This window comes from Mesoplodon bidens (genome assembly GCF_964165515.1).
Source record: "Mesoplodon bidens genome assembly, chromosome: 1".
Lineage (NCBI taxonomy): Eukaryota > Metazoa > Chordata > Mammalia > Artiodactyla > Ziphiidae > Mesoplodon > Mesoplodon bidens.
The window spans coordinates 225,261,718-225,278,591 of NC_138176.1; the positions used below are offsets into that span (position 1 = coordinate 225,261,718).

At 35.5% G+C, this 16,874-nt stretch overlaps 1 protein-coding gene across 3 annotated transcripts in view; it reads right to left on the bottom strand.

The window, feature by feature from the left end:
• LRBA (LPS responsive beige-like anchor protein) overlaps nucleotides 1-16,874 on the bottom strand; it is an 808,478-nt gene that overhangs the window by 59,140 nt on the left and 732,464 nt on the right. For all 3 annotated transcript variants that reach the window (XM_081242275.1, XM_081242274.1, XM_081242273.1), the window contains exon 48: nucleotides 13,839-14,006. In XM_081242275.1, coding sequence (XP_081098401.1) covers nucleotides 13,839-14,006 — 168 coding nt within the window. The remainder of the gene's footprint in view (nucleotides 1-13,838; nucleotides 14,007-16,874) is intronic.

Consider the following 16,874-nt stretch of genomic DNA (forward strand, 5'->3'; position numbering starts at 1 on the left):
TAAAAAATTTCCATTTTGAAAAAAATCTACAACTAAAAAACAAAAATCTAAAGAAAAATCTGACAATATGCAATATAGCTTTATGAAATTTAATTTTTCCATTAACATAGTAACCAGAAGTATTTCTTAATCACCTAGGGACAATTCCAACTGATAAACTGGTCAACACTATGAAATCAATAGACCTTGCTACAAAGTTAATTTTGTTATTTTGAGCTTATTTCCTAAATTATTTCTCTCTGATTTCAAGGAGCCATTAGTTTTAGCAATATTTTACCATCATTTATCGCTAACTAAATATTTAGAAAGGTATATACACTTTGCAAGTAAACAATGTTTTACTTACATTAGGTATTTGGAAGCATAATACGTATCATGATGGCATACAGTACATAAAGAGCAAAGAGAAAGAGCAGCTAGCTAAATAAAGTAAACCTCTTAAAAAAAAAAAGAATGCAGTGATAAGAAACCAGGGGAGAGGGGAAATTAGGAAAAGGACTATTTTTACTTATATTTTTACTCAATAATATTATGGAAGTTACCATGGTGAAATATAATGTAATTATAAATTGTGAAAATATGCATAGATTTCCTATTAGTGCTTTTAACCGAGCCCATATATTCCAGGCACATTACCCCGAGGCCCAGCCCAGCCCAGCTCAGCCTCACTACAATCTCCACTTCTTGTAGCTGTCCATCCACTGCAGCATAATCCCAGCTGCCAATCTGAAAGAAACCAGCTAGTCAGAGCAGACACAACCAACAGAAACAAACGTCACTCAGTAATGTTCAGCCACGCTGTGTTCATGGATAATTTCAAACAGTATCTCTGTCTAGAACACTGATGTGCTCATTCAAAACACCTCCATCTCTAGCTACTGGAAACGAGTAGATAAAGCAGCCTGCCTAGAAAAATAAGTGGAATGTTGCTTCAGAAAGGCTGCCAATACTAAGAGGAAAACATAGTGAAAACATAGTAAAAAGTTCTTAAAGAAAAAAAAAAATTCAGGATAGTTGCATTCACGAGGTTAAATTATTTCTCAAACCCAGACAAATACGTTTAAACTATGTTACAGAAAGAAACAGTCATTTGGTAAGAATCATTTCATCTATTTTTTCAATAATATTTGTATCTACCATGTACAAACACTGGAATGAGGTGCAGTTAGGAATCCTTGACCTCAAGGAACTTAAGCCTGAAAGACAATACACACACACACACACACCAATTACACAGTACTGGCAGGGAGAGAGAGGGAACGCAATACATTTACTGTTATGACACAGTTAAATAATATTTAACATTTTAAAAATTTGCACGTAAGCATTTCCTAAATACTGTATTAATAGAATCTCAGTTCCTTCTTTGCACCAATAATGGAAACTAAAAATAGTGATTCTAAGTAAACGTCCTCGTCTTTGTTAGAAATAAAACAACATTGCTATTCCGAAGTTAGAAATTTGACTATGCTATTCTAACAGTTGGCAATCTGTTATACTTGCAAATAATCCTACATAGATTTTTCAAATCTAAGTAATTTTTTAATCTTAATCTTTCTAGAAACTTGAATTTAGTTAAAAATTTTGAGAACAAAATTTCATCACTTGATTTGAGAGTACTTTTCATACTTTCAATTTAAAATGAAGATGGTGCCTGAAGGGATCAGGGGTTTATGACAGAAGTCATCAGCATATGGAATTGCTCAGGATTCCTTGGGTAGCTGATAGAGACAAAAAATCATAGAAATATTAATACTTTGCTTTATGTCCTTGGATGTATAATTCAGCTACACCTATTTAACTAATAAGTCTTCAATAGGCATAATCACTAGCAAAATACAAAGATTAGCTCTCCTGACAACTTTAATGTTTAATTGGCTAAGGGAAACTTTGTGCTTTTAATATACAAGAAGGTCTGGCATAATTTCAAGGTATTTTTAAATGTAGGTTTTCAATTAAAACTTGACTAATCCTTACTGTTTGTCTTTTCATTGTACAGTTCCTGCCCTGCACTGTGTCAAATATGCCATCTGTGTAACACACTTCTGGCTAGAGATGCTTCAGGATTATTTTTGTAACACCCTGAATAGTGGCTGCCTGAAGTCTTAACTTACTGTCTTCAATACTTCTACTTTATTCTCTTGCTACAACCATCCTAACCATGTGGTCCTAACGTCCTACTCTTAAATCTCACTGCAGTCACCACAAAAATGCCTGCCCCACCTGCTTAAAACGGGCTTACAGACCATTCCCCGAACTATTTAACAAATGTTAACAATGCTATAAATACCAATTGTGTTTATGCTTTCTGAAAGATTCACTGCAGCCAGTGTTCTGCAGTAGTGTTAGAGCTGAAATAAGCTGTTGACTCCCACCATGAAAGTGATTGAATTCTAAGCCAAAAATGCTTTTCCTTGGATAAGACATCTGATTTGCTACTGCTGTCATGAAACTGGGGTCATGTGAACTTAAACACTCTGCTGCTGCTTCTTTTGGAAAACAGACCTTCTCAGAGTGATTATGTGTTACTAAAACAGCATTTGGAAGGATAAATTTGGAAGAGGGAAAATCAACCACTGACACTGAACACAACTTAGGGAGAAATTTTCAGGTTTCACTTTCCTATTATGAGACTCATCGTAGATAATGGTTTCAATTGAGCAATATCATGGCTCTCCTTTTCCTCTTCCTTACCCATCTATGTAAATAGAGCTGAGTTCCATTTTCAGAAGGAAGTAAATAACTTTAATTTCTGAACTCACATAAACATAAAATAACATTGTATTTGCCTGAAAAGTAAAGGAGAAAATGCTGCTTCCAGAGGAAATGTACTGAGTACTTACAATAAGGTGCAAGATGGGAAAGCACAGGTGATATTGCTCATATTAATGCTGTCCTGTGCAACATCTACCTGCGTGTGTCTTTTGCTCTTTGAACCTCCACCTCTGCTTCCCAGCTCCAGCGCACCCCAGGCCTGGCCCTGCCCTCCCTTCATAATGGCTGCTCAGACCCTGTGCTGTGTCTGTACTTTTCCTTTTGTCAAAACCTCCTATCAAGTTCTATGCACAGAGAGCTGAATGACTGGAAAAAATTGTTTAAAAAAAATCCGTAACCAAATAAATGATCTCTAATGGTAAAGTTTCAAGCACTAAGTGAAAGGCAATGAAGTCTAGGGCAGAGCCTTTTTTTTCTGTGTATATCAAAGCACATCATAGAGAAATTGCTCTAGTTCACTTTAGCATGAGACTCTGGCATTAGCTAACAGAGTCTAAAGTTAGGGACGGAGGCTTTCTACTCTTTTACTTTATACTTTCCTAGTATTTGTATTTTCAGAGTTAACGCACATTTTTTTGATAAATAAGTTGTTAAATCCCTTTATATACGATTTAATTATATACAAACACACACACACACAATTTAGTAGTGAACCCAGAGATTGAGAATTCATGCATCTTAGGTCAAAAGCCTTCCTGCTTTTAGAAAATGATGATAAAGATTACAATCAACAGTGATATATCTAAGATATTTCCCCTAAGAGTATAAGTAATCTTTTTTGGTCCTCCTCAAATATGCTGGAAACAATGAGGAAATAAATTCAAATTGCTAAAAAGTATGAAAAAGAATCCTAGTTCAGTGAGTTAAATAACAATCTAAGAGATTAGAGGTACTCTGATTTCTGAGAGAGATAAAAGTTAAGAAATTGTAAATTCCTTCATCTTTATCAAAGTTACACAAAGATCATTACACAAAGTCACTATCCTAGCAATGTTAAACATGGCCAGTGCCAGAAAGTAATTACAAGAGACCTCCCAACAGCCAAAATCAAAGTCAATATCCTTATCCTCATGTTAACGTGCATCCCTTGTTTGGATTTTCAAGCAGAGACTTATCCCCCTCAGAAGACAGAAAGAGTTGCGGCTTGGCTTTTTCCTCTTGATTTTAAAAAGAAACAATTTTCAGAATACAGAAAGTAGCAAATAAAAGAATTCCCTGATCTCACTAACCAAAGATAATCACTAACCAAAGATAATGAGATGACCATATAAACATCTTGGGGTCTGTAATTACAGAAATTTCCTAATGCATATATACACATTATAAAATTTGTATTTTCTATGTTTCACAACATGATCTGTTTTGCCATGTAATATGGCGAAGTATTTTTCCATAGCAATACATATAGACCTAGATAGCAATATTTTTTAATAATACTTATTTAACCAGTTTCTCTATTGTTAGACATTTATGTGGTTTTGGTTTTCATGGGGTTTGTTTGCTATTATGAATAACTATACACTTGAATATCTTTTTTTACATATGTATTCAATTATTCCTTTTGGTTAAAGTTCTAAGTAAATAGTGGGTGAGTATTTTAAAAACTGATAGATTGCTATAAAAATTCAATATATTTTATCCTCACCAAATATATGACAATGTCTGTTTCTAACCGACATTAGGAATTTTCATTATTTTTCATTTTAGATGATCTAATAGGTAAAAAATGCTGTTGGATTTTAAATTGAATTTCACTGATTTCTAGTGAGGTTTCATACATTTGTGGCTTGTATTTCATCTTTTGTGAATTATCTGTTCCTGAACTTTGCCATTTGTTGGTTTTTTTGGATGTACAATAACTTCAATTTTTATGTAGACAAATGTATCAATTTCCTTAATGACTTTTGGTTTTGATATTGATTTACAAAATGGGCCTTCTCCATTCCAAAATTTTTATATTTACAATATAATCTTTATTCCAAACAAAAACATGTAATTCATTTGTAATTTCTTTTACCTTAAGATGTGAAATAAGGATCTAACTTTTTGTTATAACAGTTAGCTAGCTGCCTTAACACCACATGCTGAATAAGACAGCCTTTTCCCAGTGATTTAAAATACCACCTTTATCGTATATTCTCATATATCATATGTCTATTTCTGGAAGCTCTATTCTGTTCCATTGAAGCTTAGAACTAGAGCATAGAGTTTTGATTACTATCATTTATACTTTTGTAGCTGAGGAAGTAATCAAAACCTATTTACTTACTTTAAATTTAGTCCTATCATATCTGGTTATTTAGTTTCTCAGGCTATATCACATCTAAAAAATAGCTAATTGTTGAGTAAGAGGACAGGTGCCCAAAAGGCAGACACACTGACCTGGTAACAGGAAGTAAGAACTGATAGTTTTAGAGTAGAAATAGGAAAAACATAAAAAAGAGAGCGTAACAACTGAGAAAGAATAGCAGTACGGGATTCTTTAGTTTAAGTTCAAATATACCACAGAACAATAACTAATGTTAACAAAAAAAATCACATTCATTAATTACACTCCTCACTTGTCATTACTCATATCATATGGTACAACTGCCCCTACTCCTAAAAACTGTAGAGCGCCCATTGGTTTTCAAGTACACATAGAACATTTATGAGAACTGACTATGCCCAAGGTGACTCAAGTCTCAATCTGTATCATATGTATCAGTCTTCAGCTTTAAATTAAAATTAATAACAAAAAGATACTAGATTGGATGTATGACGGCAAGCCCTTGCTGAAGAGATGACCTCCAGGCCGAGGCACGAATGACAAGGAGCCAGCATGTGAAAATCTGGGATAGTCAGAAAATGGCTATCATAAAAAGGCGCTAATCCAGTGACAACCTTCACAGGCTCAGGAACAGAAAGAAGGTCAGTGAAACAGCACACACGAATGAGGATGAGAACAGCATGGCATGAGATCAGAGAGGCAGGCAGGGGCCAGATCATGTGGACCAACCAGAATTTTATTCTATGTTTAATGTGAAATAGGAAAGCTTAAGTAGAGGAGGGATGTGATCTGATTTACAGTTTTAAAATGTCACGTTGGCAGCTCTCTGGAAAGTGGATTGTAGGTAGTTAAGGGTAGAAAAGGGTGACCAGGACTACTAATGCTAGTCAGGGGAGAGGTGATGACGGTGGCTTAGACTAATGACAGACATAAATGGTTTCCAAATGTGCTTTGGAGACACCATCAACCTAACTGCTCTTCATCACCAACTTCTTATGCCTCCCCCCCGCCACTCCCCACACATTATTTTCCAGCCATGGGGCCATCCAGTGCTCCTTCCCATACACTGTGTTCTCTGCTTTCCACTGCTTCACCTACTTAACTTCTCATTCTTTAAGGATTATATTCAGGTGGGTTATTCCTGCCTAAATCTGGGTTGGCTGTTTCTCCCTTGTGCTCAGATATGTAGTGTACACATCTCACTCAGAGCACATCACTGTACTTACAATTTTTAAACACTTATTTCTGACCTAATAAAACTCCATCAGTGAACTGTTTTACACTAAGGAATAGCTAACTGAACTCTGAACTTTTGGATATAGCAAATATCATTTACATGATAATTGATAGGAGAACTCTGGATATAAGAAAGGATATAGAATTGTTCTAGAAACTATTCCTATAAATACAATTATATTCTAAATATATTAAAGAAATTCTTTAAGGAAAATACTTATTTTACATTTTTTAGGAAAAGAAAAATTATTTTGTAAAGTTAATATTCAACTCATCATTAATTTATTTTGTGAATTTGGATATTGGAACAAGGTTTTTTCCTTAATAAAAGTATTTATTCTTACTCAGATCTGACTCTGAATTCTTACTCAGATCTGACTCTGAATTCAATTAACCTAATGTTTCTCTCTTTTTAAATTTCTTCTTCTCATGGTTTTTAGTTTTTCTTTTTTTGAAATGCTGGTAGAAGGAAGAAAGGTGAATGAGTCAAACCAAATTCAGCAGAATTAATCATCAGAAAATAACCAATTTATTTATTTGCATCTTGTCTATAAAAACATATATGTAATGCTAGGAAAATAGAGTAGATTAAAAGTGGTAAAGGTAGAGAAAAAGGGAAAAAGGTACCCCAAGGAAATAGAGAAATAATGAAGAGTAAAAAGGTCTGTTAGAGTAAAGAGCTCAAGGTAAGAATATATCCTCTAGTCAGAGGTTACAGATATTTGGGGGGGGGAAGCATATTTGCCTGAAAAATAATTCTTTCTGGTGTGTGACATATGCGAATACAGACATAGTTGTATACTGATAACCCAGATGTTTTCTAAAAATTAAAAACAACATAAAAGTTTAATGTGCTGCAGGCTGTTTCTCTGATTACTCTTCCTCCTCTTATGGTTATTATTTCTATTGTTTAGTACTTTTTTATAGAGAGATTATTTTTATGATCACTTACTGCACCATATGTATTAATCATTCACTCTAGAATAAAACTTTCTCAAGAGGAATGCAGCTTTTCCCAAGTAGTAAGTGAATACACAACTTGTATGTGGAGAGCCTGCCTCTGTGTATGACTGTGTGGACACCTAAGTGTCCCAGATTGAACCAAGTATATCATAGTGACCAGAAATAAGTCTAGTCTAGTCTGCTTTTAATACTAGAAAGGCAAAAATCCATCCTGGTACCGTTATTGTGATTTCACAGGGATAATGTTTCAATATAAGCCGAGTGTACACATAAATTTCCTAGTATTAGGGATGTTAAAGCCTCTTAGAAGAATAAGATTCTGAAGGAAAAATGGTACGGCCTGGAGATGGGGTGGAGAGTAAATTAGAAGATGGTGATAGTAGAAGCTTTACAACTAGCAACATTTGTCAACACTTGGGAGGCGGTCCTGGCCTGGGGTTACGGGCACGTGGTTGGCCCGAGTAGAGCGGTGGGAGCTGCCTCCCGGGGTTTGCTTATACGAATTTACGTTGTGCTCAACGTGTGGAAGGAAACAGCTTATGAAGCCAGAGGCAGCCTGTGAGCGACCTCTCTGAAAGACTGTTCTACTCCCAAGTCACTGTGTATTTTGTAACCCAACTGTTTTTCTTTACAGCACTTATCACTACCTGAAATTAGTTATTATGGTTTATTTTCTGTGCACCTCATTGGAATGTGAGCTCCATGAGGGGAGGGGTTTGGACTGATTTTCTCGCTCATCTCTGTAGTTTTAGCACCTTGAACAAAATGAATATTTGTTGAATAAGTGAATGAATAATTAATGAAAGAATAAACCTTCCCAATTCATAAGTCCCTGTCTTATTTATCCAAACCAGCCTAGATCCACCATTTCAACAATATCCCTTTAACAATTTCATTAACCACCCTTCTACTCTCAATTCTTTTTTTTAAAGAAAAATCTTCTTTTATATCCCTTTACAGTTGCTCCTAGTTGTCTTTTTAAAAAAATATTTATTTAGTTAGTTATTTGGCTGTGCCAGGTCTTGGTTGTGGCACGTGGGCTCTTGTGTTGCGGTACACGGCCTTCTCTCTAGTTGTGGTGCGCGGGCTCCAGAGCGTGTGGGCTCAGTAGTTGTAGCACGCGGGCTTAATTGCCCCAGGGCATGGGGGATCTTAGTTCCCTGACCAGGGATCTAACCGGCATCCCCTGCATTGAAAGGTGGATTCTTAACCACTGGACCACCAGGGAAGTCCCTCAATCCTTTTTTATATATTCGACCATACTCTCATGGCCAAACCCCATCTCTCTCTCCACATGTATAATTACACACACACACACACACACGCACGCACACCCCTTTTCTATTCAACTTTTTTCTACATCTACTCTCCCACTATTGAGAACAGAGAAAACAACATGTAAAGGAAATAATAATTTATATATTATTGAGCATCAATTAAGCAGCTATCGCTATGTCAGGTATTTCCACAAATATTACCTCACTTTTGGCACAAACCCTCATAATCTTGTTGCCTTTCCACCTCATTCATGCACATTTACTTACACCAGTCCCCAGGCTAACCTTCCACTCTCTAACCACAGACAAGGCAGTATTGTTTCCTGCTGTCCAGCGCTTTATCTATCCGTGTTCTGGATTTTGCTCCTTTCCTTTTCCTCATAGAGCTTGGCAGCCTGTTTCATGCTTTCTTTCTTCTATGTTTCTTGTGCTTCTCTCTTTTTGGATCTTTCCACTTAACACAGAAGCATGGTCAATTACCTACCCATTAAAAAAAAAAATCTCCCTCAGAGTGACTGGGAATGGGTACGGGGTTGTTTTCTGTGGTGACAAAATGTTGCAAAATTAGATTGTGGTGATGCTCGTAGAACTCCATGAATAAACTAAAACTACTGTACTGTATACTTCAAGTGGGTGAATGGTATCATATGTGAACTATATCTTAATAAAGCAGTGAGAAGTCTTCCCTTCCGTTATTTCCTTTCCTCACTGTGTTTGCTTGTTCACCTCCCATTCACAGCACAGTCCTCTACCATCTAAGCTTCCTTCTCTAATGACTCTTAGAATAATCCAATGAGGACTTTTCAGTTCTTATTTGTTCAGCCTTCTTTCAGACAGATTCTAAAACACACATGTGGCTATGTCACCAACCTCCAACCTTCAATCCACTGTCTTATAATGCAGTTAAAATTACTTTTCATGGCATTAAAATTACTTTTTCTGGCTCCTGTCTATCTCTTTCCCCTTATCACTTTTGGCTCACTCCACCAGCATAATCTCCAGCCATGATCTCTTTCACACACTGTGCAGGAGGCTCATAGAGTTTCTTCTGTGTAGCTATCCTTTGCTCACAACTCTATCCAATGTTCTTATTCACCCTTCAATCTACAGCTCCAGCCTCTCATTTCCCAAAAATCATGGCTGGATTCTGGAAGTCTAGGTTTAGTGCCTATTCTTCACGCTTGTGCATGCATGCAGTGTATTTATCTCTACACTGAATTTATCACAGTATTATAACTGTTTACTTATCCATATTTCCACACTAGACAATGAACTCCAGCTGATGAGGGCAGGGACTTGCCTTTCAACTCTTTAACCTTATTACATAATTTAGGTTTAGTAAAAGGTTGTCGAAAAAAATTAATGACCTAGTCTTGTTTTCTGTTTTCTACTTGCCTCACTTTACAATGAATTCTGTATGAATCTTCTAAGAAACAATTCTAATAACTTCACTAGTGTTAACACTTTATGATTCTTTCTATGATGCAACCGGTAATTCATATTCTTTTTTATAGTTGTGTTTTCTAACCCATGGGTTTAACAGGGAACAACATAAGGGAAGGAACTAACACTTGCTGAGTACTTATGATGGGATAGGTACCATGGCAGGCCTTTTCATGTATTACACAACAGTTAATTCTCCATGAGGTGGGCGTTATCATAGCAATTCCATATACAGAGTCTCAGGAAGAGCTAAGTCACACCACTAGTTGGCACTGGAGCCAGGAATCAAATCCACATTTGTTTGTTTGTTTATTCTACTGTATCACACTGCATTGTGTCACAAAATTCAGCACTATAATAAGGAATGGCTATGATAAAAGATCATATTTGTTTCAATAGCATTCAGAAAGCAAATATGTATACTTATATAAATAATGCTAAGTAATGAACTGATATAGTCTTTCAAGAATATTGAGTACACACCATAGGCCATGTTATTTGAGTGAATGCTGAATCTAATATATAATACATGTTTATATAACATATAATATAAAAATAAATTAGGGGGTGGGACTTCCCTGGTGGCGCAGTGGTTAAGAATCCGCCTGCCAATGTAGGGGACACAGGTTCAATCCCTGGTCCGGGAAGATCCCACATGCTGCGGGACAACTAAGCCCATGTGCCACAACTGAGCCTGTGATCTAGAGCCTGCGAGCCACAACTACTGAGCCCATGAGCCTCAACTACTGAAGCCTGCATGCCTAGAGCCTGTGCTCTGCAACAAGAAAAGCCACTGCAATGAGAAGCCCGTGCAACCGCAATGAAGAGTAGCCCCCGCTCGCCGCAACTAGAGAAAGCCCACGTGCAGCAAGGAGGACCCAGTGCAGTCAAAAAAAAAAAAAAATTAGGGTGCAATGAGTTGGAAAGCTCTCCAGTTAAAATTTAATTTGCTAATTATTAACCACTTGAAGATGTGGGGAAGAAAAGAAACTTACAGCAAAAGTTTTAAATAGTCTTTAGCAAATGCTGATCATGAAAAATAAATACTGAAAACTTAGTTGGCATGGCAGTTCCTCAAAAAGTTAAACAGAGAATTACCATATAATCCATCCATTCTACTTCTGAGTATATACCCCAAAGACTTGAAAGCAGGGCCTTAAACAGGTATTAATATACCCATGTTCATAGCAGTATTGTTCACAATAGCTAAAAAGTGGAAACAACCCAAAACATCCATTGACAGATGAATGGATAAACAAAATGCGGTATATACATACGATGAAATATTAATCAGCCTTAAAAAGGAAGGAAACTCTGACCCATGCTGCAACACGGATGAACCTTAATAAAATAAGCCAGATACAGAAGGACAAATATTGTATAATTACACTTATCTGAGGCACCTAGAAGAGTCAAATTCCTAGAGACAGTAGAATGGTGGCTGTCAAGGCCTGAGAGCAGGGAGGAATGAGGAGTTACTGTGTGATGCATACAGAGCTTCAGTTTGGGAAAGACGAATATTCTGGAGAGGGATGGTAGTGATGGCTGCATAACAATGTGGATGTACTTCATGCCACTGAATTATACCTCAAAAGAGGTTAACGTCGTAAATTGTACATTTATTTACCACAATGAAAACCAATATTTGAAGTCATAACATGTTACTTTAAGTGAAAGAAAAAATATAATTTGGTTTACACATGTCTGTCAACTACATATCTAATGTCTAAGTGGACTATGCCCAATTTCAAATATTCTACCAAGTTAATTTAACAAACATTTATTGTCCCATTGTCTGACCACCTGCCCAGAATCTGGATTTTGAAAATTTGGTAACCAAAGATACACAACAGTCTTCTAGTTTCCCCTGTCCAATGTGGTATCCACTAGCCATATGTGGCTGTCTAAATTAACTAAAATTAAACATTCAGTTCCTCAGTCACACTAGCCACATTTCAAATGCACAATGGCCACCTGTGACTACTGGCTACTGTATTGGGCAGTGCAGATACAATGAACATTTCTATTACTACAGAAAGTTCTATTGGACAGTGCTCTTTTAGCTTGTACTGTAAACAGTATATGGTAAACTGCTTTGGTAAATCGTTGATGTGTGTGAGAAGCAGGGTGGGTCAATCCAGAGTAAAAACAAAGAGCCAGTTATACTGACTGATCTATAGAGGAAACATCCAGCTGATGGAATGCTTCACTTTTTAACTAGCAGCATCACACAGATACAGAGAGCCATCCTTTATCAACCACATGTTGCACAAACTTTAATGACGGGAAAAGTATCACTGTATCGACTTGGACACACCAATAGACAAGTCTTAAAAAAAAATAGGATCTCACATTGGGAGAAATGGTATTAAGTACATTTTCATAGCAACTCTACAGAATACTATGGAATTTCAAAATTAAAACTACACAGATTTTATAGCAACATAAAATAATATATGCTGGTATGTTAAGCAAAACAGGACATGACAAAATCAAATCTATATTGATTCCATGCATATAATAGCTAAGTAGAGATAGGGATAATTACTACAAGGGAACCCAAAAAAACAGAACCAGGTGGTATATCTGAAAAGTAATTATGGACATTAATAGAACCACTGTTCAAATATTGTTAAAACAATAAAAATGAAAGTAAATGGGCCTATTCAATTTTATTCTAACAATGAAATTATGTAACACCATTTGCATGTTTGCTCCAACCTCAATTTCATACATGGAACTTATGCATATTTTGTGTCATACAGTCAGTTTTTGCTCTAATAAAATAAAATGCCCCCTGAAAGGAACACTTTGAAAGAACTGAAAAACTGGAAGAGTCTTTTACAGTTCACCTGATCCAGTTCTAAAATAAACTGAAACACAGCAATTCAAAACCTGTGCAATTTAAGATAAATGTGCATCGAGTGCATAGTGCTTTTGTTTGTGTATTAACCTTCTTTATCTAGCACATAAACCAGGTGATAATAGATGTTAGCAAATATATTTAAATATGTACTTTCATATACTGTCAACGTGATCAGGTCATAAGTAGAATTATAAAGAAATACATCAAGTGACAGTGAAAAACGACAAATCTTACTTACTGCAAACGATGTTCCCTTTGCAGTGATATACAACTTTCCCTATGAATCAAAACTCCCTGGTTTCTTTAATAAAGTTCTCTTCTAAAATAGTACAGATGTGTAGGTGTGGTCTGTTCAATTCCATGAACATACAAACATCTTTGTATATGATGTATGTTAGCTGGAGGATGTATAATTAAATTAAAATGCTTTAAAAAAAAAAGCAAGGCTACATGCAGTTTTTGGTGAATATTGTATTTGTCAAAACCATGTTTTGAGTGTTTTACTTAAGAAAATCAATGACAAAGATAAAACAAGTCTCAGTAACATCCAACACCAAGTTTGATGATGTAGGAAAGTTACAGACTTCATTCTTACTATTAACTTCTATATGGTTATACATGTACTTATGTATCATATATAAATATGTGTTTTATCACATTTAAATAGATTTATGCTTATAATATTATTTCTTTAATGAATTATTATTTTCCTACTTCTTTAAATTAGTGAGTTATTCAAAGTTATAAAAATTAGAAATATGATTATTGATCCCTTAATGGGTTCAAATTGAAAAAGCTCTCATTTTATATTGAGTCAAACATTTTGTTGGAGGGAAGTTCTAGGTTCAAGTCCCAGCTAGGTCACTAACTTAAAGGTTATCCATCCTGCTTAAGGGCACTTTACCCATCTGGTTTCAGTTTCATTATCAGTAAAATGAAAGCATGGGGAAGATGAGATCTAATAGCTTCTGGTCTACAGATACCTGTTAGACCCAGTCAGATAACTTACCTCTCTCAATACAGGATCAGTTATTGAATTCAGATTGACAGCTCCTTCATAGGTCAGGTAATAGAACACATTGAGGGCTCGAACAGCCTCTGGCCCTTGCTGTTTATAGCCAAAAATGAGATCAATCCATTGGTGAAGCTGGCAGGAAACAAATTCACTCTCCAGAGCCTGAAAAAAAGGTGTAGATCTTATTATTATGCTGAATTCTATTTTTAAAATATAGAGAGAAATTTAGAACAAGCAGTAAAGTTTACCTCTAAATTGACTGTGAACAGACTTATTCTGATGTCCTATTTTCCACCAGAATTTGTCCTCCATTTTTATAGAGACTTTGCAGCACTTGTCACACTGAATTACAATCAATTGCTTAGATTTCAGTATTAGTCTACTTGTACTGTAAGCATGTGAGGACCAGGACTATCTTGGTCACGTTTGTAACTCAGGGCCTGACAGGTACTCAACTTAACGTTTCAAAGAAAGGAGGTCATACAATGTAAAGGTTACTTTGGGATAGCAAATGTGAGAATATTAAACATTGACTATTCACTTGAAATATTTATAATTTTTCTAGAATTAAAACATTTTATTGTCTACTGTAACAACTGTAACCAAATTATTTAGTTATTTCAACTGAGTTTTTATGCCAACAAATTAGATCTTGGGAGGGATACTTATAATTACTGAATTATTATTCTATGTACTAGTATCAAATCAGACCAAATATATGATGCTATTAATATAAGTGTCCAATAAATAATGAATGAACATAATCAAGTTTTCAACAGAAATGCTGGGTTCAAGATCCACTTCCAATTCATCATGACATTTCCAGTTCCAAGCACTGTACCTAAAACACAATAGGTACCAATAAATGTTTCCTGAACTTAATAACTTTAAAAATCCTAAAGAGTTTTAATGAGCAGAGACTGCTTATTTTTAGAAAAGTATTCATACTTGTTTAATGTTGTTAAAAATTATTCCAACATAAAAGCTTAGCATTATGGACTAGTCTATCAATAAATAATGTTATTCAAATCACAAACTCAAACTGTGAAGCTTAATTTGAAGCATACCAAGTCGTATCAGGTAATGTATCTCACTGAAATTCTTATTTTTAGAGTCATAAGTGTATGACTGTGATGTATTTTTGGTGTGGCTTGCTGCTACGTTTTCAATATTATAAAAAGAAATCTGTTGGTTTTAAAACAAAATTGACTAACTTCTATAGCAAGCAACCAAAGAGATATAAATCATCTCGTGACAAAAGACGTTCCTATTAGTTCATAGGTGTACACTTTTGTAGATATGTGCTTTATTAAAACAACTGCTTATGGGCTTCCCTGGTGGCGCAGTGGTTGAGAGTCTGCCTGCCAATGCAGGGGACACGGGTTCATGGCCCAGTCCGGGAAGATCCCACATGTCGCGGAGCGGCTGGGCCCGTGAGCCATGGCCGCTGAGCCTGCGCGTCCAGAGCCTGTGCTCCGCAATGGGAGAGGCCACAACAGTGAGAGTCCCGCGTACCGCAAAACAGAAACAAACAAACAAAAACTGCCTATGAATAAGAAAATTGTTTATGGCTAAATTCAAACAATATATTTCCTTTAACTTATATTTAACATGGCTTCATAATATATCATGTATCATAAAGTATAAAAAATAATTCTGTAAATAAAACTCTAGGCAATTCTCATATTCTAAAGTATACCTGAATTGAAATATGCCTAAAAAATACTTATTTAGTTTCAATTGTAAAAGTCACTGTTTAAAACATCTCTTATAAAACTCATTATATTTATAAATTTAGTAAACAGCTAAGAGAGCACAAAACTGCTTCATATTTTATTTGAAATAAGAAGAGAAGGGCTTGTAATAACTTTCAGGAAAGTCCTATTTTAAGCACATGGATTTAAAATTAATCTGAAAATCCAGGAACTATTAATGCAAGTTGCACACAAAACATGATATGTTTGTTTCATTAACTTAGGTCTTGGGTAGTGATGGGGTGAGGGGGTGGGGCTGGAGGACATGTTTAAAGAGACACATAAAAACAGCAATTGTCTTAATTTGTGAGCAGCGCACTCTACACAAAAGCCCTAAATATGTTCAAATTAGAGCAAGCTGCTTGATTGTCACTGCAGTCTCATGTCACATTAATGCATGACAAACATTAAACCATACACTTAAATGGCAATTTATATCATTTAAATGTTTACTGCCAGACTAGCTCATCACTCATTTAAATGTGACTTTCTGACAGCTAATTTCAGTTAATTTTCTCCAATTCACTTAATTAGAACTTTCAATCAGGGAAGGACCTATACATATCTTTGAGCTTACGTCCTTTTTAGTTGTTCAAAATCTGAGTTAATAAACAGCTGAAAAGCTCTACTATAATAGATTAGCATGTAATATCTCTGAGTCTACAAAAATGTGTGACTATATGAAGCAAACTCACAGTATATACTCTAAGGAAGAACCTACACTTATTTATGTAAATAATACTCTTGCCAATAGTTCAAATAAAAAACGTTTAGTTCATATACACACACTATTGAAATGATAAAAAGAAACCCTGCATCTAAGCTAATTAAAAATTAATGATTTCAAAATTGTTTAATAAGATAAAACAGTCAGGAGTCTCCTGAGTGTCCGTGGTCTTGTGATTTGAGACCAGAAAATTCCAGAAGGCTCAGCAAATGACAAAGTACAAATGAATTTTCTCAATATTAAAGCTCTAAAAACCAGGGCAATTTTATTTTATGTGTCATCAAACAAAGAATTGTGAGTCTTCCTAATGTTGATTACTTCTTTATGCACATTCAAAATGGTGAAGTTGCTTAGATTTAGATGCTTAAACCTTTACATCTTGACACCATAGCAAAAATGCTGAAATGACAGACACGTTATGCCACAAGCACGCATGCAGAAGTCACCATAGTGCCATGGTTCATCCCTCCCCTTACCCTGTCACATTTGGTCAGTCCTTAAGGGGTTGACCAGTAATTCACCCAATTATTGGCAAAATCTCTTCCAGAG